The sequence below is a fragment of the Typopeltis vanoorti genome, chromosome 18 (genome assembly GCF_054136105.1).
Source record: "Typopeltis vanoorti isolate ZY-2024b chromosome 18, IOZ_Tvanoo_1.0, whole genome shotgun sequence".
Lineage (NCBI taxonomy): Eukaryota > Metazoa > Arthropoda > Arachnida > Uropygi > Thelyphonidae > Typopeltis > Typopeltis vanoorti.
The window spans coordinates 79344297-79372026 of NC_143566.1; the positions used below are offsets into that span (position 1 = coordinate 79344297).

General features: G+C 36.5%; 1 protein-coding gene across 11 annotated transcripts in view; it reads right to left on the reverse strand.

The window, feature by feature from the left end:
* The window catches only part of CadN (neural cadherin), a 1238426-nt gene that overhangs the window by 908989 nt on the left and 301707 nt on the right, over positions 1–27730 (reverse strand). For all 11 annotated transcript variants that reach the window (XM_090407912.1, XM_090407911.1, XM_090407917.1 and 8 more), the window contains exon 10: positions 9918–10256. In XM_090407912.1, coding sequence (XP_090264038.1) covers positions 9918–10256 — 339 coding nt within the window. The remainder of the gene's footprint in view (positions 1–9917; positions 10257–27730) is intronic.

Below are 27730 nucleotides of genomic sequence, written 5' to 3' on the forward strand. Positions count from 1 at the left end.
TTGCATCACTTGCAGGCGCAAACTTGACTTATTTGTCTGTTTGGCTTACTTGGGAAATGGAGTAAAAACCAGGTTTTAAAAAATTGCTTGGTATTCTTAACATATATATATATATATACACACACACACAGTCATCCCTCGACTTATGTCTGTTCGAGTTACATCCATTCGAAGATACATCCGTGATCCTATAAGGGAATAAATAACATTTTTGGCTATACTTACAAACAAGATGCCAGCAAGCGTAAAGAAAAAAGGTTTCCATTTAGCAACAATGCATCATGCGCAGTGGCAACAGTGCATATAGCGACAACCTCCCTTGGCAGTCGGCAATTGACACGTGTCTTCAACAGTTCCTATGTTGATTTTGTGTTTGAGAAATAGGTTATTTGTGTATTTATTGTTAAATGTTTCATGATATTTTGTGCAACCTGGCAACTACATGCCCAATCACAAAACCTAGTGAAGAATCACAGAAAAAAAGGCAAGCAAATGATCTTGAAACCAAGTTGCAAGCTAACTTTTGGTAAGTCTGTCAATGTGATCGCACATGACTTCGGATGGTCTCATTCTACAGTGACGACCATTTTGAAAAATAACGATAAAATAGTACAGGCTGTGAAGGGATCTGCTTCCATTAAATCGACAATAGTGACGAAGCAACAACAAGGACCTATCGGTAATATGGAAAAGTTACTTGCAGCATCATGGATAGAGGACCTGAACAAAGAGCGAATGCCTCTTAGTACTATGACCATAACTATTAAGTCTCTTCAACATGCTGAAGGAGAAAGCAGGACCTGACTATGACTAAACATTCTACGCTTCTACCAGTTGGTTCATGAGATTCAAGCAGCATTTTGTGCTGCATAAATGTGAAAATGTTGGTGAATCTGCAAGTGGCAATGAGAAAGCTGACAAGCAGTTTGTGGAGAAATCGAATAAAATTATTACGGAGTAAAATTATTTGCCACAGCAAATATTTAATATGGATGAGACTCCTCATTTCGGAAAAAATGTCCTAGCAGAAATTCATCCACAAAAAGTTAAAATCTAAGCCTGGTTTTAAAGGCTCTTAAAGACTGCATTGTGATTCTGTTAAGGAATAACACGACTGGATATAAACTGAAACCGTTTGTGATATGGCACAGTGAGAATCCAACAGCCTTCAAAAACATTAGGAAGCATACTCTTCCAGTTCATTGTTGGAGCAATAAGAAGTAGTGGATATTTCAAAAAGTGTTTGCAGTTGCTTTAGTCAACTGTTATGCGAGTGAAATGGAAAGCTATTGTGTGAAAGAAAATGTAGAATTTAAAATTTTATTAATTCTATATAATGCTCTAGATCATCTGGCATATGGAAAAGTGAATGATGATGACATAATTCAATTCATAGAAAGTGCCCCTGCAGACCAAACAGCTGCTTTAGTTGAACTGGATTTTGACTAAAGCAACTTCCTCTTTTGCAACATGTTGCAGAAGAGGAAGAATGAGAAAAGGAAGAGAGAAAAGAGAAACAAGAAGAGATAGTTAAACAATTTACAGTGAATGTTCTCTACAGTTAGCGATGTTCTCAAAATGGCTGAAGACATGGACCCTAATATTGAATGCTACTTATTAGTAGAAAGGAAAGTTTATGATGCATTTTCTTGCTATAAACAAATTTATCATGAAAAGAAGAAAAGGAATAAGCAAAGCACATTGGACATTTTCATCAAAAAAACAAAGGTAACACCAGAAGAGCCGCAGCCTGGTCCTTCACATAAGGAAGGTAATGAGATGTGATTGTGGAGGAAGATTTGAGTGATTAGTCTCCTGTTTTATAGTGGTAGTAATGCACAGTACAGTTTTATAATAAGGTTTTAAAAATTAAAATGACAGCATACTTATTATGGTTAAGAGTCCCTAACCCCTATAACTCTGTTGATTTAATGTATCGACTTAAGTCCGACAGGCTTATGTCCTGCCGGATGGAACAGAACCCCCACCGTAAGTTGAGGGAGGACTGTATATATGTGTGCATGTGTGTACACACACACACACACACACACAACATAACTCAAAAATTGTCCTATTTGTGAAAATCTTATTGAACCCTCTTTAGTAAGATATAGGTTTCTATCATGCCATGTCATGTCCAAGTATCAACACATTGCAACCCACACACACCTTCAATCTATTTTCTCAGAGCATTTCACAAACCTGTCACCAGCTTGGTCCCTCATGCTTGAATCCTCTCCATCTCCTGATTCCGAAGAAAGCCATGTGACCAAATCTGAGTGGAGTAGTCAAGATATAGCCAAATCATGGCCTTGTAAGGAGATATAACATCCCCATCATTACTTGTTAACATGCTTTTCAACATCCAAATAATACACTGAGATATCCTGCAACCTTTGAAACATGCCCTTTGAACTTCAACTCTTTCGCTGCCATTAATTCCAAATTCCTAACCTCCTGCAATCCAACACAAATATTGTGATACACAATATGTAATATTTTCATCCTGAAGTGACCTTACATTTTGCAAGATTAAATTAACAACCATTATCCTTTTCCCATAATGCCAATTTATTGAAATCGTTTTGCAAGATACCTACATCATCTTAATCAACTATTGTCTTTCCCAGCAGTATCATGGTACAGCTATTTCCATTGATTTCTGTCATCACTATTATAAAATGTAAGTAAATTACTAAGGTAGGACCTAACTTTTACAAAGTTGAACTGCATTCTTTCCATCATTTCCAACAAATTCTGTGACACCTCCAATGCCTCACTTCAGATGATCTAATTACTTTTAATGAAAACCACATATACAAATGTGATCTTCATTGAAAGTGAAAACCAATGTGAAAGAACTACTGTTCTTTCAACTGTGCAAAGGCATGATAGTGATATCTTCAGAATGATTCAGGATACAAGAATATGCAGACGATTTTTGATGTGAATCATAAATTTAAATACACAAGCATTATTGTAGAAAATATGGAAGAGTTTCAAAAACAAAAACCCAAACTTTAGAAACACGTTGGCAAAATCTGAAGAAAACAGGGATTAATTCAGCCAGTGAAGCATATGGTGAAGTTGTTTGCAAGGATAGAAAAATCAATGAACAGTTTCTGAGACCATTATTAGCATTATTTGTCCTGGGAGAATACACAGACAAATGCAAGAGAGTTCATCCCAGTACTGAGCCCTGTGAGACCCCACTTGTAATCTTCCACTTCCTTGATACTGCTCCCTCATACACAATTCTCTGATACCAATCCAATTCACTAACCTGACATCCAAACCCATTTGCTGCAACTTAAATAAAAATTTATCATGTAGCACCCTATCAAATGCCTTTATAAAATCCAGAAAGGTAGAATATGCCTTTCCCTCATCGACCACTCTTGTCACTTTATTATAACAGTTTACTAAAACAAGAGCATCCCTTAACAAATCCATCATGACCTTCACAGATAAATTGCTCTCATCTGCTCAATGTTGTAAATGATCCTTCACTAATTAATTTTCCAACTTAATTACTGATGAAATACAAACTGGTGACACTACTATCGCCCTTATACAATGGCACTATTTTATCCTCCCATGCCTTGGGCACATTTTCTGTGGAGACTGAAAAGTGAGGACAATGGAGCTGTCAGTTCTTGAGTGCATTCTCTCAAAACCTGTGGCAAAATCCCATCCAGTCCTATTGCTTTATTGACATCTGAAGTAATCAGTATCCCTCTAATACATCCCTATAGTATTAAAATGTTCCTCATCCCTCCAGTATTAAAACTAACTTCTCTAGGATTCACTGAACAACTCCACTATGTCCTTTGCATCAGTCACTTTACTCCCATTTTTATCCAACAATGTCATTCTTCCAAAATTATTTCTCCTCCTACAACCACATAATGAAAAAATCACTTAGAATTTTCTTTGGATCTCAGGGCTAATCTTTTCTCATATTCCAGTTTTGCCTTCACCATACTGGTGACTCTCCTGGTCTGAATCTCATATTCTTCATGCATCTGTTCTCCATTCATCTCCTTATATCTCTTCCATAATCTCTTTTTCACCTGCATTTCTCATTTGATATTGTTAATCATCCACTTTATACCAAATTGTGTTCTCTTTTTTCACTGACAATATGTGACTTGCCATTGCTGCTAATAAATATTATTTCACCAGTTCCCAAGCACTGATGATATTCCATCATTCCAATTCCTCAACCCATGGAACAGCCCAAACTGATTTCTAAGATTCTTATATCACCTGCCTTATAATTCCACATACATTCCTTTCTATTTGATACTCCTGCATGGCTATTCATTTTCCAAGTCAAAACCACATGGTCACCCTCTCCAACCAGGGACAGAGATGCTATCTCAGTTATAATCAGATTTTTTGATGCTATGGCCAAATCCAAAACTTTCGAACCTCATGTTACCTAAATCATTTGTCCCTCAAGAATTCCAGAAATTTCATTCCATAACTATTACATGAAGTTTCCTCTTCCCAATTTATATTGCTGCAGTTGAAATCTCCCATAACAATTGTTCTTCTCGCACTTGCCAAGCTGTATAAACATCTCCGACTCTTCACTCTCTATGCTCTCTGGCTTATAGAAACATCCCACTAAATATCCTGTCCTACCCATCTTCACTTCACATCACATGCTCTCAAAACCATTAGTGCCACTACCATCCAAATCCTCCATTCTGACAGGGCAGAACTCATCACTTATCATAAGCAGTACTACACCACCATGTTTACCCTTCTATCCTGCCAAAAAATACTATACCCTGTTAATCCTATTCCTGTCAGTAATCATCTTCTGTCAATCATGTCTCAGTGATCCCAATAATCTTTGGACAGGCTGAGTCTATTAGTGCTACCAATTAATCTCCTTTATTCTGAACACTCCATTCCTAGATTTATCAGCTTCTCGTTTATCACTCTCAATCCTAGAACACTTATTCTCTGTTAACTTTTATTAAATCAATATATGCATTATGCTCAGATAGTGTATGAAAGTGATAGCAAGGAAGAGAGTTTGATTGACAATTAACAATAAAATGGAAAGCGAAGTTGATGACAAACAAGCTTGTGTGACTGATGACTTGAATAGACCGAGTGATCGGGAATGGGGGAAACCAGTTTAATGTTGCAAAATATAAGGTTTTAGAATTTGGAAAACAAAGACGGGATGTAGAGTTTGCACTTGGTGGGGATATATCGTTAGAGGTGGAGGAAATAAGATCTTGGAGTGATGTGGATAAGGATCTAATATTTAAAGGATACAGCTCTGTAGACATAAAGAGATTCTGGATCCATTCTATAAGGCATTGATGGACTACTGTGCACAGATATAATCAGCTGGTTTTCAAAAGGTGAAGAGATATTGGAAAGGGTGCATAAGTGACTGACTAAGTCAGTTTCTGACTCTGCGATATTGAGTATCAAGAATGGTTGAGAACATGCAATTTGCAGTGTCTAGTGGATAGAAGGATGAGGGGTAACATGAGAGACATACAAATTGGCATGAGCTTGCTATAAGTTCAATGCTGAAGAGCTTTTTCATAAAATGTTGGGAGATGGAAAACAAGGTCATCCCTGGAAGCTATATAAGGAGGATGTGAGCAAAGGTGTAAGAAGCAAGGTTTTTGTATGGAGAGTTGTGAATGATAGGAATGCATTGCTTGAGAGTGTGGTGTCCGCACTGAATCTGAATATATTTAAGGCACAGTAAAGTGATTTTTTTTTTTAATTTGATTTTTATGGTGTGATGACATCAAAGGTCATACTGTATCAGGACACAGGTCAGAGCAGTACATATGGTAATTGATTAGAAGGACAATCACACACATCCATGCCCTTGGTAGGATTTGAAGCCTCAGCCTCTTGGCTGGAGAACGGATATGCTAACCACTCGGCCAACCAGGCTGGCATGGAAAGATGAGTTGGATGTATAACAACAGGACCTCGCACAATGAGTTTGACTCCACAGGAGTCTTTGGATACTAATAGTCTATACAATCTAAATACATTTCTACATACAGTGTGATCAAAATTAAAGTATCCCTGTTTAAGGCATTGTAGAGTGCCATTCACTGATCCACATGCTCCAAAACTTTACAGGAATACATTGTGCATCAAGAAGCTGTGATAGCTGATGAAAAAATATAGTTTCAAAATCCATCAGGGGTGCTGTAAACACCAAATGCATCGAATTTACATATCAGGCAACTCTGCAGTTTTCCTAATTAAAATTAATTTTTTTATTTATGTTGTATCATGTCTTCTATTTCTATACTACTTATGAATTAGCAGTCACATAGGTGGGAATACCCTATAGCTCTTGGGAATCACTCAAGGCAAACAAAGTAGTGCTCGGGTGGACCGAGCACTACTTCGTTTGTCCGAGCCAGACCATAGGAGATCACTGCAAATGCTCAGTCATTAGGTCGTATGCAATGTGTAGTGTGTATTTACAAATTGTCTACTCAACTCGTTCCTCCCCAAGATTAAATCTTGAGTGCATCACTGTTCCTCCATGCCCAACTTGCTGATATCTATCAGACAGCTTATCTCCAGTCCAATGCATGTATCTATTATCCAATTAACCTCATCCATTCCAATTTAACTATCCACTTATCATGTGTCATTATATCAAAAGCTTTCATAAAATCTAAGTATATCACTGTGTATGCATTTCTCTTGTCCAATGCATCTGCCCGCTTATCACAATAAGCTGATTACTAAAGAATGATGATTTCTCTTAGCAAATAGATACTGTCCATCAAAGAGAATGCCACTGTTGTCAACCCAATTCTGGATTTAGGCCCTAACTGCTCCAAAACTTTAGCCACAACACCTGACACACACACACACACACAAATGGGGGGGGCTATAATTTGAGGCTTGAGTCTTCTCACCTCCTTTATGATGCAGTACAATCTGGTCTTCCTTCCATTACTTTGGAACTTATCCAATGAAAGACTCACAATAAACAAGCATGTCAAGGAAGATGTCAACCACCCAGCACATTCCCTCAAGCCAAGTGATATATATTGTCAATTCCCACAGCTTTATTAACATCAAGTTTACTCAATTTCCCACATGCCACCCCTCCCACTCACTCACTCCCTCCTTCCTCCCATTCCACTGCACTCAAACTCTGCATGATGTCACAGTCACGAGAATGAAATATCTTCATGAACTGCTCATTTTATATCTCACCTATATCCTGCACAATGATTATCCTTTCATCATTTTCACCAACCAATATCATCCTTCCATAATCATTCTTGCTTCTGCTGGCTACATATTAAAATAACTTTTTTTTTTGTCTTCAAGAGCTAATGATGCTCATACCGCACTTTTGCTACTTTTACCAACCAAGTTATTACCTCCCTTGCATTCTTTGTACTCCTTGTGCAACTAATTACTACCACTCACTTTATGCTAACTTCCATAATACCTTTTTCCCTCTAGATAGTATGATCAATCTCTTCTATTTCACACCTACCTTATTAACCTTCTGATCACTGGAATATATTTAGATATTGATTCTACTAGATAGTTCTTGCTTAGCAACCCAAGCAGCATTCAACTCCTTTCCATCCAACTGCTCATTCCATGATGCAACTGCAAGCTGCCTCCTGAGCTTTTCATAATTCCCAACCCTGTAGTTCTTCCACATATATCCTTTCCTCACAGAAAGCCTCATATAGCTAGCAACTACTCAGGTAATCACTTCATGGTCAGTCACCAACTGGAGGGTGTTTCAACACTTTATTTATAATGATATCCTCTGATGAGCTGATCAAACCCAAGATCCTCAAATCCTTATGTCCTCTGTTGTATACTGCCTAAGGTAGTTGTCCCTCAAAAACAAGAAATCCATTTTCTTTATTCTAGATGCTATCTTGTCATTCCAATCTATATTATTATAATTAAAATTACCCTTAATGATCAACCATTTCCTATTTGCTTGGCTAATTTACTTATATATTTCAAATCACTCCATTCCACATTTATCAATCTACTTGGCTAATTTTCTTATACATTTCATTATCACTGCCCTGCACATTACGTCTACAGCAACATCCAACCAAGTATTTCATTCTATACACCTCAAACCATACTTCCTCAAACTACTGCCACTATTTCCTCTTTACATCTCTAACTTGTTTGAGCACAACTTCTTTTCTATCATCAAAGCACTCCACCTATCTTTCTGCCTTTTCTATCTTAAAAAAAAACAACAAAAAAACATCATACCCATCTATCTCAATTCCTGACAGGATGTCATTCTCAACCTAATTCTCCTTATTTCTGATACCTCTAGCATTTGTATACAAACATAACAGTTCATTTCTGGGTCTATAACAAATTCTACTGATGATATTTCTTACATGGAACTCCTCTATACCTTCACCCATTCCTTCCTTCCTCTCTCTCTCTCATTACCCATCTCAGAACTCTCTCCAGACCCAAATGCTAACCCTACATCCCAGGCCATGCGATTTCTTTCTTGTCTACTCACACATTCATTTTCTCTTCCAGTATCGACCTTTCTCAGGTTATGTCTGCTGTCTCCACTCTAATTTCTGCCATAGTTTGTCTTGCACTCCTATTGTCTTATTCTACTCACTGCTCCATTCACAATCTGTTCTTTTTCACTCTTCTGCCCTTCCATATTGTTTCCTACTTGCCCAGCTTCATTCTCTACCATCATTATTCTTCCTTATCCTTATTATTCTTCCTCATCTGGAGAGCCTGCTTCAGCAGCAGGCTCTCCAGATGACTCTCACTAACACCATTAAAATGCAGTCCATCATACACAGTTACATTCGTCCCTCAAACTCATCTCAGACATTCACAAACTGCTTAAACAATAAAATTCCCCAACAGCATAAAAAATGTTCATTGTATAACCATCCTGTATGATTGGCACATCAAGAAATTATTGGTAATATTTAAAAAAAAAATTAAACTATTTTACCTTCTTTTCTGCAATTCAAAAACCAGCTTCCATCTACTAAAAAAAAAAAAAAAAAGTCATCCACAATCTTCTTATATAGGAGTCTTGTTCATGTAAATTTAAGTTACTACCTGCATAAATTAGAAGAGATGATATGACAACTGTCTCGGATTTCACCAACATGAAAAGTGAGGCTCTGCCTTTGCCATGTACTATATATTAAAGTTCTACAACAGCTGCTTCAAATTTAGATGTCTATTAAGATGCTTTCAAAATCATCCGAAACTAAACAAAATTTTCAATTTCCATTTATATGGAAATTTGTCACTTTTTTTCCCTTTTTTTTTTTTTTTTTTCAAGTTTCTGAAGAGAAAAGCATCATTCACATTTCAACATTTTTCAGTTACAGCCATCACATGGTTCCCATGTGTTTAACCAAAATTGTACTGCATTTTAACAGTTTCTATAAATCTTTGTCAGTTCTCTGATAATGCTAGTTAAAATAACTTTTTTTAAAAACTTTAAAACCCACAAAACGTTTTTTTTTTTTAATTTCTTCTTCCAAGGAATCATGAGCCATATTTCTGTAACTGAAATATGTCATACTTCCCTGATGTCACACTGTATCTTATGACTAAAATGGATCAAATAAAATTTTAATGATACATTATTATTAATAGGGTCATATATCATCAAATCATTATGACTATTTTGTTCATTACAGGAATATATATTCTTTTGTTGTGTGCACATGATGCAGTTATTATTCATTAGAAAGGATACATACAAATCACAAAATTGGCATTCAACACAATATGCATGCAAAAGGCAAAGCAATATTATATATTAGCTATACTACATATGCCGAGAGATCTAGCATACATGTATTTGAGCGTGTTAAAATAAATAAACAAATAAATAAAAGACAACTTACATCTAGAGCTTTCTTTAGGCTAACCCATCCAGAATCTGGATTAATTTCAAAATATTCAAGGTCACTAACATCATATGGAGCAGTCAAGTTATAAACGATAGCACCATTATTGTCTGCATCTTCATCTGATGCTGATACACGTAAAATATTGGTCCCTTTAGGTGTATCTTGCTTGACATTTTCTCTGTACTCTTGCCTATCAAACAGCGGTGGATTGTCATTAATATCTGTTATCTCTACTTTGAAAGAACATACTCCTTCTAAAGGTGGGTTGCCTCTATCTGTTGCTTTTACAGTAACGCTAACAAATCTTCCATCGTCTCCTTCTCGATCAAACACCTAAGAGAAAGAGAAACTCTGTTATTCACTTTTGAATAATCTTTCAGAAAACCTATAAATATGCCATCATCAAATTTAGAAACGTCTAATTTATAATATTAAACCATTTTTAAGGCCTAATAATTTGTAAATGCTTATCCATATCAGCAATTTATTATTTTATTACAATGATTATAGAGCTATAGCCCTGTCCTATTTAATTTAGATGTTAATGGTACTATGAAAGTTAAAAGATAAAATTGAATTTTTAACATATAATTGGAGGGTTGCAATGAATGATATGAAAAATATAAATATTTTTCATGAGAATTTGACAATGTGGGCTAGATATTCATCTATAATGATTTTTTTTTTTTTTATCTTGTGAGGAATAAGTAATAGTATTAAACACATCATATACAAAAGAGGAGCCAAGTTAGCCAGTCTTGGGCATGAACTGCATGGTTTTTCTCCCCAGTTCGTCTGGGGGTTTTCTCCCTGCAAGAGAGTAGACTGGCCTTGAGAGCATAATGCTTCTACAGACATGGGATACACCAGGAGGTATACAAACCACCTTATCCTCATATAATGGTTGTGGTTATAAGGAATAAAAACTCTCGACACCATAAAGGTAAAAGAGGGAAAGATTAAGAAAGAAAAAGAAAGAAAAAAAGAAGAGCAGTTTCCTAAAGCATAAAGACAAGAGAGGCCATCCCTGAAAGTTGAAAAAGGTGGTGGCGAGTAAAAGGGTGAGAAGTAACTTTTTGGATTGTGGAATTATTTGCCTGATAGAGTGGCGATGTGCAGAAAGTAAATGGGTTTAAGGAGTGGTATGATAGACTTATCTAAGATTGGCTCTCCCACAATCAGTTATGACTCCACTGAGGTCTGGAATAATAATAATAAACTAATGCTAACTGGATTGGTATGCAATTTTATTAACCGGAGCCTGTGTAGCTCAGTGGATGTGGCGCTTGCACACCACGGTGCTTGGCCACACGAAGGAAGACTTGGTTTCAAGTCTAGTCGGTGACCAGAGGAAATTTTTCTAAGCCTTTTTTCGACCGGTTCCCGAGTTAGTCGATCTCTGGCACGGGCAAGCGGGTTTTTCCTCCCGGAAACTCGGGTTTTTCATCCCGTAAACTCAAGAAAATCGACCGTAGAATCCACATTATTTCAGACATTAAATATATTGTGTTAGGGACCACGAGATGGCGGCACATTTGAGCCGTCTCTCTTCACTGTGTACCGCTTAATTAGTGATAGCCTTGGGCCATCTATCTCTGATTGGTACCAGTGGAGATTGAACTGCCCACTCAGTCTCCAAAAGTTAGATAGGGCTAAATGGCCTCGCCTACTCCCGTCTACGGGAATAAAAAAAGGCGTTAGCTGATTTTTTTTTTTTCTGATGCATTCCAAAAGAGTTTCAGCCAATGAAAATGCCATAGAAAAGGCAAAACCAAAGAGATTATTATTATCCTAGGACCTCATGGAGTCAAAGACTCATCTGGGAGGTCCTTTTATCACACACACATCTCATCATAGTGTCTTAAATACACTCAAACTCCTTGCAGACACCACACTCTCAGGCAAGGCATTCCAATCATTCACAACTCTGCACAAAAAAAACCTGCCTCTCACTCCCCTACTCACACCCTCTTTATACAGTTTCCAGGGATGACCTCTGGTTCTCCCCTGATCTCCCTGAGATCCTTGGAGATATAAATAAAAATTACAGAAACTATCAGTAACAAGTGAATGGATTAAATATTTAACATAGGAATGATGTTCTAAAATTAAATGTTAACTTGCAGATATATCTTCAAGGACAGGCTGTTTATAGACCTCATGAGAGTTTGCAGTTGCCAGGGAAGATATCATTTTCTATGCACAAGGTTTCCCAGATCACTGTGTCAAAATACAGAAATCTGTGATCAACATTTGTATTATTATATAACTAGAAATGAGTAATCTATCATCATGTCATTTTTAATGTGACAATCTTATTCCACCATTTAGATACAATTGACTTCTGAATTGAATTCAGATATGATTTTTAAAAAAGTTCCCTACTTATCTAGGCAAAATGAGACTATTACCATCTTCATTCCCTATTACACTGAATACTAATCAGAATGCATTTCCTGATGTTGAACCCATTAAAAAGTAATGCTAGTGCTGCATTTTTTTTCCAGTCTGGATACAAGTGTCCTTCAGTATTGTTGTTTTAAAATTTGTTTGTTCGTATTGTGCTTTGCTACTTGTTTGTTCTTACTACGTCTGCTTCTGAAAATGGCATTTGTAAAGAAGTGCATGTTGACATCATGGAAAGCTTCAGTATGAAGATAACTTTTGCCTTGCATTTTTCCTAGTGGATGAGTTGCAGAAATTACTACATGTATGCACCGAAAAATGTGAAGGATTTGTGGACTTGTTTGGATAAATGAAAATTTTAATACTTGAACAGTATTAAAAAGAAAGAAAGAGTCAAAGGATAGTTGTACATCATTATATGGGAACTATCATTAGAGGTGGGATGATTAATGAAGTCACAAAACATGCCTGAATGGTGGAACAATGAAATAAATAACTGATGCATTGCAGAAAAAGAAAGAGCAGACATCAAAATTAGTGGTAGTCGTGGGCCCAAAAGACTTAGTTGGGGGTGGGGGGTAAAATAATGTTGATAGAGACTTCAGGAAGTTGTTGTGGCAGGTAAAAGATAATAGTGTTGTAGGAAAAGTCATTAGTGTATTGCCAAGGACAACAGTCAATTGAGAAGGAGAGCAGAGATAATGAATAGCAAGACGGCTGAGTTGTGCGAGGCAAAATGGGATTCCCAATTTGTAAATCTATGGAATCGATTTGAAGGAAAACTGGAATGCTTTAAAGCTAATGGATTGTATTTGAATGGATTTCGTGTTGAACATTTAGAAAGGCTATTATTTCTGAGAAGGGACAGAATCAAGAAGTTAATGTGGTAAATGATCAAAATCTACTTATGAAGCAGGATAGCACAACTAAATTATTATTATTATTATTACTCCAAGACCTCATGGAGTCAGAATCATCTGGGAGGTCCTTTTATCACACACACACACAGCTCATCATACCATGCCTTGAACACATTCAAACTTTTTGTAGACATCACACTTTCAGGCAAGGCATTCCATTTCACTTACAACTCTGCATGAAAAAAACCTGTCTCTCACTCCCCTATTCACACCCTCTTTATACAGTTTCCAGGAATGACCTCTGGTTCTCCCCCCGAGCTTCCACTATTTTCTGTAGAACTTCTCCAGCATTGATCCTATAACAACCCCTTACCAACTTGTAGGTCTCAATCATATCTCCACTCTTTCTCCTGTCCACCAGACTCTGCAAATTACATCTTCTCAATACTCGACATTCCAGAGGTCAGAAACTGCCTTAAGTCGCCTTTGGACCCTTTCCAAAATTTCTCCATTCTTCTGAAAACCAGGTGACCAAATTTGGGCACAATAGGATATGTGTGGCCTAATCAAAGCCTTATACAACGGAACAAGAATCTCCCTACTTCTACACATCAGTGTCCTCTGCATCATTTCCAGAAGCCTTTGTTGTCTTCACAATTTTGGCTGTGTGTCCCCTAAATTTCAGATCCTTATCCACTATCACCCCCAGATCTCTTATTTCTTCCACCTCCAACAATATATCCTCACCAAGCATAAATTCTGCATCCCATCTTTGTTTTCCAAATTTTAAAAGCTTACATTGTGCAATACTGAACTCACATCCCCATTTCCATGCCAAATCACTCAATTTATTCAAGTCTTCTTGTAAGGTCACAACATTTTCACTACTCTTCATGGTTCATCCCAACTTTGCATCATCTGCAAACAACTGAATATCTCCATCAAAATCTTCACCAATATCATTAATATACAAGTTAAACAGTAATGGCCCTAAAACAGATCCCCTGAGGCACTCCACCTAGTGACGTTCCTTTTCCTGGATATCGGACAATAAAACAAAGAGAAAACAAAGATTAAAAATGGCAGAAATGAAGTTTATGAGAAAAACTGCAAAGTATACCCTATTTGATCACAAAAGAAACGAAGAAATTATGAAAGAATTAAACCAAGAACCAGTAATAGAAAAAATTTAAAAATATAAACATAAATGGATGGAACACGTTCAAAGAATGAAAACAGAAAGATTACCAAAACAAGCCTTAAAGTACAAGCCATTAGGAAAAAGAAAACCAGGACGTCCTCTTAAACGATGACTTCTAAGGCCACAACAGGCCATGCTAGGCCTAAATCCTTGATATGCATGATGATGAAGTATGTTACGCTGTATCCTTCTCCTCTGTCCAAGGAAGCAGTCACTTTATTGTAATAAGTCAGTAGATTACTAAAACATGATTTCCCTTTAGCAAATCCATGCTGTCCATCAAAGATAATACCAGTGTTATCAACCCAACTCTGGATCCTACTGTAGTTCTCACAAGCTTCTCCAACAACTTAACCACAACACCTGACACACAAATAGGCCTATAGTTTGATGCTTGAGTTCGATCACCTCCTTCATGAAGTGGCACAATCTTGCCCTCCTTCCACTCCTTAGGAACTTAACCGAGTGCAAGACTCGTATTAAAAAAATATGTCAAGGCAGGCGTCAACTCCCTGGCACATTCCTTCAGAATACGTGGTGATATATTATCAAGTCCCACAGCCTTATTTACATCTAGTTGAGTAAACTCCCCATACACCTCTTGCTCACTCACAGTCAGTCTCTCCTCCCCATAATCTACTGCTCTCAATCTCTCATTAAGTCACATTCACACGATTGAAAGATCTTTATGAACTGCTCATTAAGTATCTCCACCACACATTCTGCAACAGTTGTCTTTATACCATTTTCTCCCATCAGTGTCATCCTTCTAATCATTCTTTCTTTTGCTAGCTACATATCGAAAGAACTCCTTAGGATTATTTTTGGCTTAATTAGCCAAATGAAGCCAAAACTTCCAACCCAGTCACCTTCCTTGCCTGGTCTTTGTAGACCTCATGGAATTGGTTATTTCCACTTCTCTTATGCTGCCTCCACAATGCCCTCTTTCCCTGTATCACATGCTTAATCTCTTTATTCATCCATTTCACACCGTTGGATTGTACCACAGGAGAAAAGATGGATATGAGGTTGAAGATGTGGTTGCAATAGCCCTAGGTGATGGAATTCATAAAGGTGAAAATGAGACAGGCAGGAATGGAAATCAGAGTCAGGAGATCAGGAAAATGGGAGTAGTCAGATCAAAGAGAAGTGTGGTATACCAGTTACAATAGAGAATGTTGGTACTGATAAAATGAACTCAAAGACACAAGGATTGTTATTGGAAGTTTTTCCACTTGGTTATACTATAAATTAAAGATACCAAAAAATTATATACAGTCGGGTCTCTTTTTATGCAGTAGATATGTTCCACAGAAAACCGCATGTAAAAAATCACATAAAAAATGCCTAACTTACGTTGAAAAATTAGGGATACGTTCCATAATTTTCTAAAACCAAAGCAATGAATTAAAATAAACCTAAAATCGCATAAAAAAGTTTATGAAAATTCAGGAAAATAAGAATGCTTAAGTTTGTTTTAACGCTTTATTCGTTTAACTTTATTGAAAAGTAACAATTTTTTTTTTTTTTTTTTTTTTTTTTTACGTCATCAGAATTATCATCGCTATTAGACAATATTCGGCAACGTTTGCGAACTGGTGCAAAATCACTTTCATCACCAGAAGAGATAGTCAGCGCATTAGATCTGTATGGTAAAGACAATGGTTCTTCACAAACAGAATTAGCTTCACCCTCGTTCTGTGCTGATTTTTTTTTTCTGACAATGTAATCAGTGATTAAACTTTACGATGATGATCTCACTAATTTTTTATACAGCTCGCGATATCCAGACATACAGTTCTTCAGCTCACTTTGGAATTTAAAGGTTCATTCAGAATTTGTGTCATTAGCAAGAAAATGATTTTCCAATTTATTGCACAGTTCAAGACATTCTCAAATTATATTTGCAGTGAGGGGGAGACAGGTTTTTCTTCCGCTTCACTATCATTTTTTGGATCTTCGACGATATCTAAAGTTAATCGATATCCAATAAGATCATTGTCACTTAAGGCATTATCCAAAAGAATTCATCTACATCGTTCTGGCTAAATGTATCAAGACTTTCTCCACCAATTTCTTGTGCCAAAGTAATAATTTCAGCTGATAATGCAAATGTTTGCACGGTTGCACTGTTTGTAACACATCCAAGTTTATCCAATATAAATTGAAAAGTGTGCTTAACGTATAAAAGTAGCAAGCAATTATGCCTTGATCTAATTGCTGAATAATGCTTGTTGTATTGGATGGAAAAACACCACCTGCATATTTGGATGTTCTAAATGTGGATGACTTGGTCCATTGTCAACAATTAATAAAACTTTAAAATCTAGAGCTTTTTGCTTCATATATGTTTCCACCTCTGGTGGAAACATATATGAAGTGACAATGATCATATATTCCAAAAATTCACTTTGGAATTTAAAGGTTCATTCAGAATTTGTGTCATTAGCAAGAAAATGATTTTCCAATTTATTGCACAGTTCAAGACATTCTCAAATTATATTTGCAGTGAGGGGGAGACAGGTTTTTCTTCCGCTTCACTATCATTTTTTGGATCTTCGACGATATCTAAAGTTAATCGATATCCAATAAGATCATTGTCACTTAAGGCATTATCCAAAAGAATTCATCTACATCGTTCTGGCTAAATGTATCAAGACTTTCTCCACCAATTTCTTGTGCCAAAGTAATAATTTCAGCTGATAATGCAAATGTTTGCACGGTTGCACTGTTTGTAACACATCCAAGTTTATCCAATATAAATTGAAAAGTGTGCTTAACGTATAAAAGTAGCAAGCAATTATGCCTTGATCTAATTGCTGAATAATGCTTGTTGTATTGGATGGAAAAACACCACCTGCATATTTGGATGTTCTAAATGTGGATGACTTGGTCCATTGTCAACAATTAATAAAACTTTAAAATCTAGAGCTTTTTGCTTCATATATGTTTCCACCTCTGGTACAAAGCAATTATTGAACCATTCAGTAAATACAGCAGTTGTTACCCAGGCCTTTGTATTAGCCATTCAATGTACTGGCAGCTGTTTTAGATCTTTACCTTTTAGAGCATGTGGTCTTAGAAATCTATTTACCAGGAGGGATTTCAACATTCGATCTCCTGATGCATTGCTACAAAGTAACATTACTTGATATTTGCTTGCTTTAAACCCACTTGCTTTTTTCTCAGACTTTGCAATGTCCGAGAAATGAGAGATGCCTTTTAGAGCACGTTGTCTTAGAAATCTATTTATTAGGAGGGGTTTCAACATTTGATCTCCTGATGCATTGCTACAAAGTAACGTTACTCGATATTTGCTTGCTTTAAACACACTTGCTTTTTCTCAGACTTTGCAATGTAAGTTCGATTAGGATTTTCTTCCAAAAGAATCCTGATTTTTCTGATTAGGATTTTCTTCCAAAAGAATCCCGATTTTTCTGATTAGGATTTTCTTCCAAAAGAATCCCAATTTTTCTGATTAGGATTTTCTTCCAAAACCGTTAAACACTTGATCGGGACAATATCCACCATCTTCAATAATTTTGGCTAACTTCTCTTGAAAATTTTTGGCTGCTTCTTCATCTGCTGCTGCAACCTCGCCTGTAATCTTCACGTAATGAAGTGCATTCCTTTTTAAAAACCCGGTTAACCATCCTTTGCTAGCCGAAAATTCTTTATCAGCCTGGGAAGCAGAAGTAGACTGCTCCAATTGCTTCATCTGTTCATAAAACTGAAGAGCTTTTGGTTTAATTAAATAACCACTTATAGGAATTCTTCTTTGAGTTAATTCTTCAATCCAAATTACGAGCGCTCGTTCAATGTTTTTTAATAAAGCATCTCTTGAGTATGATGATAATTGCACTTAGTTTTGTGCCAGAAATGACAGATTTTCTTATTGCGACTTCATTCTTTTTAATTGCTCTCATAGTAGATTCGCCTAAATTAAAATGTTTACCAATTTCCTTAGATCCCCCTTCTTTTGCTAAGTGATCTAAAATTGCAATTTTCTTTTCCAAAGAAATTGCTTTTCTTTGGTGCTTTTTTTTCTTCACTGGGCCAAATTAAATCTTTAAAATAACAATTAGCAAAATTTAGACTTTCGATAATAAACTCACATACAAAATTAAACTTCACGAACACTCAATGCTTACACGTTATCACGTTACGCCAGAATGTGCTGCAACATGCTGTTCATTATGCACAACGCCGATGAACAAATTGGTCAATAACACACGAAATCACGTGCTTTATAGGAAAATTTTCCAACTGTTATACAAGCAAAATAGTTACCACTTTAAAAACTACAATGATCATAAAAGAAAAGTTAATTTTCCGACATGTAATAATAAACAACTCATTCCACAATACGGATTGATTATCCCAGGGTTTCCCAAACTGTCTTCCGTGGAACACTAGTGTTCCACGAGAAGTTCTCCTGGAATTTGTCATTTTAGTTTTCTAAGCATTTTTCATGAATAAATATGTTATAGTGGAAATATTCTGAGGAGAATAACATTCGTGAATATGTCGAAAAGCTCAGACCCAGAACGTCTAAATAACATCTGTGTAGCAAATGTTAGTGACCAAGCCGTGTATTTTTAAACGTGGAGGTATTTATGAATTATCGTTAAATATTCATACATTGAAATCTTTCAACATTCGGGAAAGGGAATACCGCTGTTTATGACCGGTCATAAAAGTTGCCTACAAGCTGTTTATGTTTAATTGATGTTTAATTAATTAATTAATAATTAATGATCAATTATTAATTAATAAAAATCAGCTAAATTAACAATTAATTATTAATTAATACATTACAAAATAACCAAGGTATCCCATGAAAATTTCAGGATTTGTGAAGTGTTCTGTCGCAGGAAAAGTTTGGGAAACTCAACTCTAGATTACCCTATTATCAGAATGGATTCTCCTTCTGTTGACATGCGCAGAAGTATCTAAAGGTCTCGTATCTGTGGGCGTACTATACCACATAACTTCAAATCTGCATAAAAAGAGACCCAAGTGTACTTGGTTTAATCTTTTATCCAAGTGTAAGCAAACAAAGTTTGTGCCTGAAGTTTCAGGACTGGGGCACCTTTGCTTACACTTGGATAAAGGATTAAACCAAGTATATAATTTTTTGGTACCTTTAATTTATAGTATAACCAAGTAGAAAAACTTCCGACCTTCTATTTATAGTATAACCAAGTGGAAAAACTTCCAACAACTATCTCTAATCCAGAGTATTTTAATAATAAGGTGTGACACCTTTTGGCTACTCGTATATGAAAATATGAGTTCTGCATTACTTCAACCTTAGTATCACCTCTGGGTCTGGCTGCCACTGATGAGACCTCAATAAAGGTTGAAACCAGTCTGGGTAGTGACCCTTCCCATAATGCATAGCATTGTACATGTCCACAAAAATATGTGCTTTGCATTATGGGATACTAAGGCAAGTGATGTGAAGTCATTTCTATATACGAGTTGTCCCAGTTCTGTAAATACTTCAGGTGAAAACTGCTTGCTTACACTTGGATAAAGGATTAAACCAAGTATATAATTTCTTGGTATCTTTAATTTACAGGGATTGTTATGTTTGTACACAAGACAGGAGTATTCAAAACAAGACTGCTGAGTTTGTTGCATTGATTAAGTCAGTATAGCTAAAGATAATTGGAATAAATGAAACTTGTTTGTCTGAGGAGGATGTGATGTCAGGAATAGAAATGGAACAATATATAATTTTAGAGAAGAATAGGAATGTGAAAAGAGGAGGAGAAGTGCTATGAATGATTGCAGAGAAATTGTGTCCACAAAGTGTGGAATTTGGTAATGCATGTACAGATTTTGAATCCATATGGTGTCAAGTTGAAATTAACAGGTAAGTATGTCTAATAAGATGCCGTTATAGGCCAGGGAATGTAAAGAATACTGACTGTGAAATGTTTGTCTAAACATTTACAGGGATTATGTGAAAAGAAGGTGATACTGATGGGAGAGTTTAGGAATACAGAATGGAAGGAAGAGATAGTGCACAGGAACAAGGAGAGTGAGTTTGTTGAATATCTGAAGGATAAATTTCTTAAGTAACATTTGAACAAAGCAACTAGAGGCCTTAGTGTTTTGAATTTGGTGATAATTTCACAAGATGCAGTTGTTAATGAGGTATTAAAACTGCTTCCAATTTCTGAGAGTGATCATGAGATACTTGTTTGGGAAGTGTGAAACAAGAAAAGGTTTCTACCAAAAAAAGGATATATACAGAAGTATAAAGTGGGTGATTAAAGGAAGCTCTGTAGTCAGTCAGCATCAGTACGTTGGGTAGATGACCCGAGCAGAGATGATGTTGAAGTGCATGGAAATTCACCATGGAGTAATTGACATAAGCAATGTATAACTGCATACCAGGGGGGTTAAGAGAGTAAATAGAGTAGATGTGAAATGGATGAACAGTTAAATCAAGTAAGCTGTGTTGGAAAAGGAAAGGATATGGAGGAGGTACAAGATAGTTGGTGACTGGATCCATGAATAGTATAAAGTGCAGGCTAGGAAGGTGACGACCATGATAAAGAAAGAAAGGTACAGTATAAAAGAAGATTGGCTGGTCAAGCCAAGCTTAACTAAAAGGAATTTTTCTGCTATATGGCAAGCAAGAGAAAGAATAATTATTCCAGGTTGACACTGGTGGATAGTCATGGCAGCAGAATAAGAGTTGCAAAGGACATAGTGCAATTACTAAATGAGCACTTTATCAGTGTATATCATACTTGTGTAAATGATGTGGTGAAATGCAGAGGGGAGGCAAATATTAGGATAATTGGAAGTGAAAGAATCAGAGGTGTATTAGGTATTGATTGGGTTATATGTTACTAATGCAAGTCTTGCAGTTGGCAGGCTTCCTATGGAGTGGAAATAAGGCAAAATAGTAACCACTCCACAAGCATGGTTCTAGGACAGAAGTTTCCAATTATACATCAGTCAGTATAATTTCAACTCATAGTCAAGATGTTGGAGAGATTGGTTAGAAATAGAATACAGGATTATGATGATGGACATAGTATTCTATATGATGGTCACCATGGATTTGTAAAGGGTAGGTCTCGTTTTAGCAATTCACTTGCATTTTGTGACAGGAAAACTAGTGTGTTAGATAAAGGAGAATTATATACAGTGATATTCTTGGATTTGCAAAAGCATTTGATAGATTACCACATGATAAGTTGGTATACAAGCTGCAGATGATGCAAATAGATAATCTACTGGTTAGATGGTTTGGCTCTATGAATAATACCAGCAAGCTGTGTATAATGGAGCAGTGTTCCAAAAAAGGAGGGTAACCAGCAGCTTACCCAAATCTTCTGTTCTTGGTCCCTTGCTGCTTGACTTGTTTGTAAATGAAGGAAGATTTGAACAGACTTTTGACTTGGAACAAAGAAGTGGGGCTGTAATTTTAATATTAATAAAAATGGAAGATGTTGCATTTTGGAGTGCAGAAATATAAGGCTGTGTGCTATGTTGACGGTGCTGTACTGCAGGAAGTGGATGATATTCAAGATTTGGGAATGATGGTTGACAGTAGACTGAAGTTTAGAGAGCATATTCCAAATGTTGCAGAGACTGCACAGTGTAGTGCTGCTATGATAAGAAGTATTCTAACAGATAAAGATAACAAAAAGTTGTTGTGCCACTGTATAAAGCACAGACCACACTTGGACTATCATGCTCAAATTTGGTCTCCTGGTTTTCAGTGTGATGTGGAAACATTGGAGAGGGTCCAGAGAAGAGTGACTAAAACAATATCAGGACTTTGGAGTGCTGGTTATGGAGAGAAGTTGAACATACAGGGTGTTCGGGATAAATTTGACATATTTATAATTAATTATATTTTTCCGTAAGTTACATGTATTAACACACACTTCTCTTCGTTTAAAAGTTTGGACCCTTCTTCATTCATATACAAGATGTCAGAAAGGATGGATAGCTGGAACCCACCTGAATCATGGAAGAGAATAACTTGTATCATGATGATTCGTGCCCGCCATCAAAATAAGGATATTACGACTGCTGCCCAATGCTCCCTGAATACAGTAAAAACAATCAGGCATGAACTAGAGACTTGCAATGGTGACTACGAGGATGTAGCAAGAAGAAAGATCCCTAGCAGACGATCTGATTGCGTTCGTACAGCAGAATTCCTCGCAAATCTGCAGGAACAGGTGTTGAAGAACCCTGGCATTGGAATTCGGGCTTTGTTCGTGGAGTTGCTAACTGTAGTCAAGCCCTGGATAACAAGGGTAGCCAATGGTAGGCCGTATGTATGGCAGCAGGATTCGGCCCCTTGCCACACCTCTGGGAAAAGTCAAAAATGGTTGTCTGAAAATTTCTACGACTTCACCAGTCCAAATGTTTGGCCTCCAAACTCCCCAGACCTTAACCCCATGGATTATTTTGTATGGGGCGCAGTTGAAAAAGACACCAATCGCACTTCCAGTAATACAAAAGCCCAGTTAATGGATAAAATTAAAACAGTTTTTGCGGCCCTTCCCAGGGAGACTGTAGCATCAGCTTGTTCGAGGTTCCGAAGCAGAATTGAAGCTGTGATCGATGCTAATGGTGGTTATTTTGAGTAAATCTTGTTGATAGTATTGTAATTAACTCTGCCTGTAATGTTTTTTTGTCAATTCATTAAATTTAATAGATACAAAGAAGATTTTCTTTTTCCTTACGAAACTGTCAAATTTATCCCGAACACCCTGTATATGGATTGCAAAGTTTAGTGGATAAGAAGAAAATAGGTGATATGATAGAGATATTTCAGACATCTGGATTAATCCAATGAAATCCTCTCACCAGATTAATCCAGATGGGATTATTAAAAGAGCAGAAGGTGAGAAGGGAAAAAGCAGAGGCCATCCCTGGAAGTTATGTAAAAGTGTGGTGAAGAAGAGCATGAGTAGAATTTTTAAATTGAGAAGTCAGTAAATGGAATGCATTACCAGGAGCGTTAAGGATTTTAAGATTCAGTATGATAAGTACAATGTCAGTTGAATGAACCTCCCACGATGAGTGTGCCAACTCCATGGAGGGTGCAATAACAATAATAATAAAAATGTAGAGAAAAATTCTACTTTACTACTCTACCAGCACAAAGATAGTCTACTCCAATTAGCAGCATTAGGATTTTTATTGTGCTGTGCTCTCATGTTACTCTGTTACAAACAAAAGATAACTACATGCCATTAATACTAACTACAAGATCAGAGAGAAGAAACTAAGATCATCCATCAAAGGTACTTTCAATTTTTAGATAATCCTGAGTCATGTGTGCTTAGCAAAATACTCTAAATCTTAGGGGGGAAATGATTATATGTTTTATTAATAATAACCTCTGTCCTCCACAGCAGGTTATAAACGTACACCATGTGATTACCATAACTGGATTAAAAGTTAGCTAATCCAGAAACTCTGCTACAGACACCAAGAATGGTAACTTAAAGTGGAGATTAATAAAAAAAAACTTTACATCCACTTTCAGGAAGCCAACCAATTCCCTTCGTTCTTTGCCTCAACCAAAACCATTCGATTTACTTGCTACTAGTGGAATTAAAAACCACCTACTACCAACTTCAAAAAGGTAAAAGCCATCATCTCATTTCTGTCCTTCAATAAATAATACACCTAAAAATATTTAAGTGCTTATCTCCAAGTAAAAAATCTACTCCTCACAACCATCTTCATAACTCTTACACAACTTCCAGGGATGGCTTCCAGTCCCCCCCCTCTCACTTTCAACTCTTTTTATATCCCCCCATGCAGTAATCTGATAAAAACTCCTCACTAACTTAAACATCTCTATCATATCACCTCTTCTGCCACCTGTCCACCAAACTCTGCAATTAAGATTTCTTCAACCTCTCTCCATAGTCAGCATTTCAGAGACCTGATATCGTTTTAGTCGCTGTTTTTAGGATTCTCTCCAATGTTTCCAAATCACACCAAAAATCAGATGCCCAAATCTGAACACAATAGTCCAAGTGTGGTCTGACCAATATTCATACAGTGGTGCGACTACCTCTTTATCTATACATGTCAGTGTACTTCATATCAAAGTGATACCATGATGTGCAGTTTTCACAACACTTGCAATATGCACTCTAAACTTTGGTCTGCTGTCAACCAACACTCCCAAATTTCATCCATTTCCTGCAATACAGCACCATCAAAATAGTACAGAGCCTTATGTTCCTGCACTCCAAAATGCAACACCTTTCACTTATTAAAACTAAAACTATTCCTTTGTCCACATCAAAAGTCTATTCAAATCCTCCTGAAGGGAATTTACATTAGCAGTGCTACTTATAATTCTCCCGAACTTTGTATCATCAGCAAATGACTGAAAATCTTCAGTTGGACCACGATATCATTTACAAATAAGTTAAACAGCAGTCCAAGAACAGAACCCTGAGGGAATGCCACTGTTTACCCTCATTTTTTGAGACACTACTCCATATTATTATTTTTTTTTCGTATCTTATAATCTGATTGATACACTGATTGGTCTGTTAGATTCTGATTAAAATATCTGCTTTAAAAATTGATTTCTTGAATTTAAAAATTGAATCTACATGTCTCTAGTAATCTGTTAATTTAATTGCTTTTTAACATTTACATTTAAATTGCAGATTGACATCTTGGTTTCTAATTTTTAAATTAAATATTTACAATAGAATGTTATTTTTGAATAACTTTTTAATGCTATTTTTTAAGTGTTTTTCACATTTAAAAAACTTTCTCAATTGAGAGAATTTGACAGAGAATTAGCCTGGTTTAGATTTGGTTAATGCAAAAAGTCCTTTGGATTCATTGAACAGTGTAATTTTAAAAGAACTGCAAAGAAGAGATGTCATATCCTACTATTTTTTTTTTTTTTTAACTCCCACTTATGAAAAGTTTTTATAAACTGATAGTGCATTATTACTGTGGGTCGGTAAAGGATTTTTTTTTTAATCGTTATTATTTTATTAATTTCACTTTTATTTTTCTATTTTTATTTCTTATGGTCTGGAAACCCTGTTCTAGAGACAAATATAGAATCTTTTTAAGCTACATCAGGGCCCCCATTAAGTGGGATAATGATCTCACACCAGGCAGCAAAATTCATCTCCACCTAAAAATAATGATGAATGTCAGCGACTACAACAGGAGTTGAACTCATTGAATTTAACATGGTAATTGATATTAATACGATAGTCACCCAATCTAGATATATACTGGATTGGGTGGAATGAATGTGCATCATATGTTTTTCAATGCCTAATCTCAATAGAAGGAACCAGTTTGACCATAGCAATTAAGATTACATGATCACTGAATGCCATTCACAGAAAGAGACCAGGGATATACATTGGTTTGTAAAAGAAAGAAAAAAAAGGAAGCAGGCTTTTGATTGAACAGTAGAAGAGGAGAACTGCAAAGAACTTAATGTTTTTTGCAGTTCATATAATTTTATTGCCTAATTTTGCCATGACAAACAGCCTGATTAATACCAAAAGTGGAATGACTTCTCAAATTTCAACAGAGATGTTGTACCAAGTACAACATTTCTGTTTCATTGAATTCCAAATAGTCATTATAGAATTATCACTGTAAATTTTGCCAATAAAAATAAAATTCCATTATATCCAAAATCAATCACACAAACAGGTTCTTATGTATATACTTAACCCAAAATTGTATTAAATTCCATCCAGATGAAAGTTATTGCAATGTATAATTTTTGACACCTTTTTTTCTCTTCATATGGTATAATTGAAATAGTACACCTTACCACATACCAGCTCAAGCAAGTATGTGTACGCTGATGACCTAGCGATCCTACACCAATCTACCTCCTTTGCCAACCTGGAATCGACCTTGAACACAGACCTGAACATCCTGGAAGAGTACTTCAAACTGTGTCCACAGTATTTCACCTGAACAATGCAGAGGCGAATCGACACCTCAACCTTTCTTTCTGTGGAAAAATGGTAGAACACGAGCCTCACCAGAAATACCTTGGGTGAGCCTATAAAAGGCACATCACCAACCTGTCCAACAAAATTAAAACAAGAAACAATCATTTCCAGGCTTGCTGGAACAATGTGGGGTTGTGGTGCAGAAGTCCTAAGGTCGTCTGCACTAGTCCTCGCATTCTCTGCAGCAGAATATTGTACCCCTGTCTGGGAAAGAAGTGCACACACTAACATTATAGACACCCAGCTAAACTATATCATGCACACAATTAGTGGGACAGTGAGAAGCACTCCCTCTCTCCTGGCCACCTGTCCTATCTAATATTACTCCACCAAACATACGGAGAAGACAAGCCTCAATTAAAGAATTTAATAAAGCAATGAGCAACCCACTCCTTCCCCTGCACCAGACTCTCGTAAATCCACCTAGTCTTCGCCTAAAATCTAGAAAGCCTTTCTGGTTCATGGACAAACTCTTCAGCTGCCCTGCCATCAACATCTGACATGTGGAGAGGATACTGGTCCAACAATTTCCCAACAAATGGCTTCATGGTAGAAGATCCCTGTGCTCTGCAGCCTGGTTTTTGCTCTTTCTAGGAAGATTTGGTCATCACTCAACAGGATCAGAACTAACCAAGGCAGATGTTGCTACCTACTATATAAATGGGGGCCGTTAGACCACCCTTATTGTGATTGTTCTCCAGTGGCTCAGATGATTATTCATATTGTGAACGACTGCCCAAGGCGCCAATTTCATGGTGGTGGTCTACAGGACATCCATAAGGTGACAGATGAGGCCTTGGATTGGCTTTCCAGAATGGACAATGATCTGTAGCTGTTCTGTATTCCTTTTGCCATAAAAATAAATAAAATAGAGAAGAAAGTGATTTTTAATCGGTGAATAGTCCGCTTTTTTCCCCGTTTTTCTACGTTTTTGAGTGCTAAATTGTTTCTCTGAATACGAGTGTACTTCAGTGGTTGTTTTTTGGAAGTTAGTTGCTGTCGCGATATAATATATTTTGGTACCGTCGGAATCGAACGCGTAACGGTGGAAGACAAAACGAAGCTAAGTTACTGTATTTAGTTATATTTCATTTTATTTAATTATATTTAGTACTTAAATGTTCTGATGTTTGTACTTTTTTTCCCTCTTATTTATTAATTGAATAATTATTAAAGATTACGCTACTCGGCAGTAAGGAATGATGGTGGATTCAGCAGCAGTCGCAAGTGGCGTAACGCCAAGTCCTCCGCCATTTAAGAACTCAATTATTAGCAATATCATAAGGGACTTTGTGGCATGCAGTACTTGCGGCATGTATGCATCTC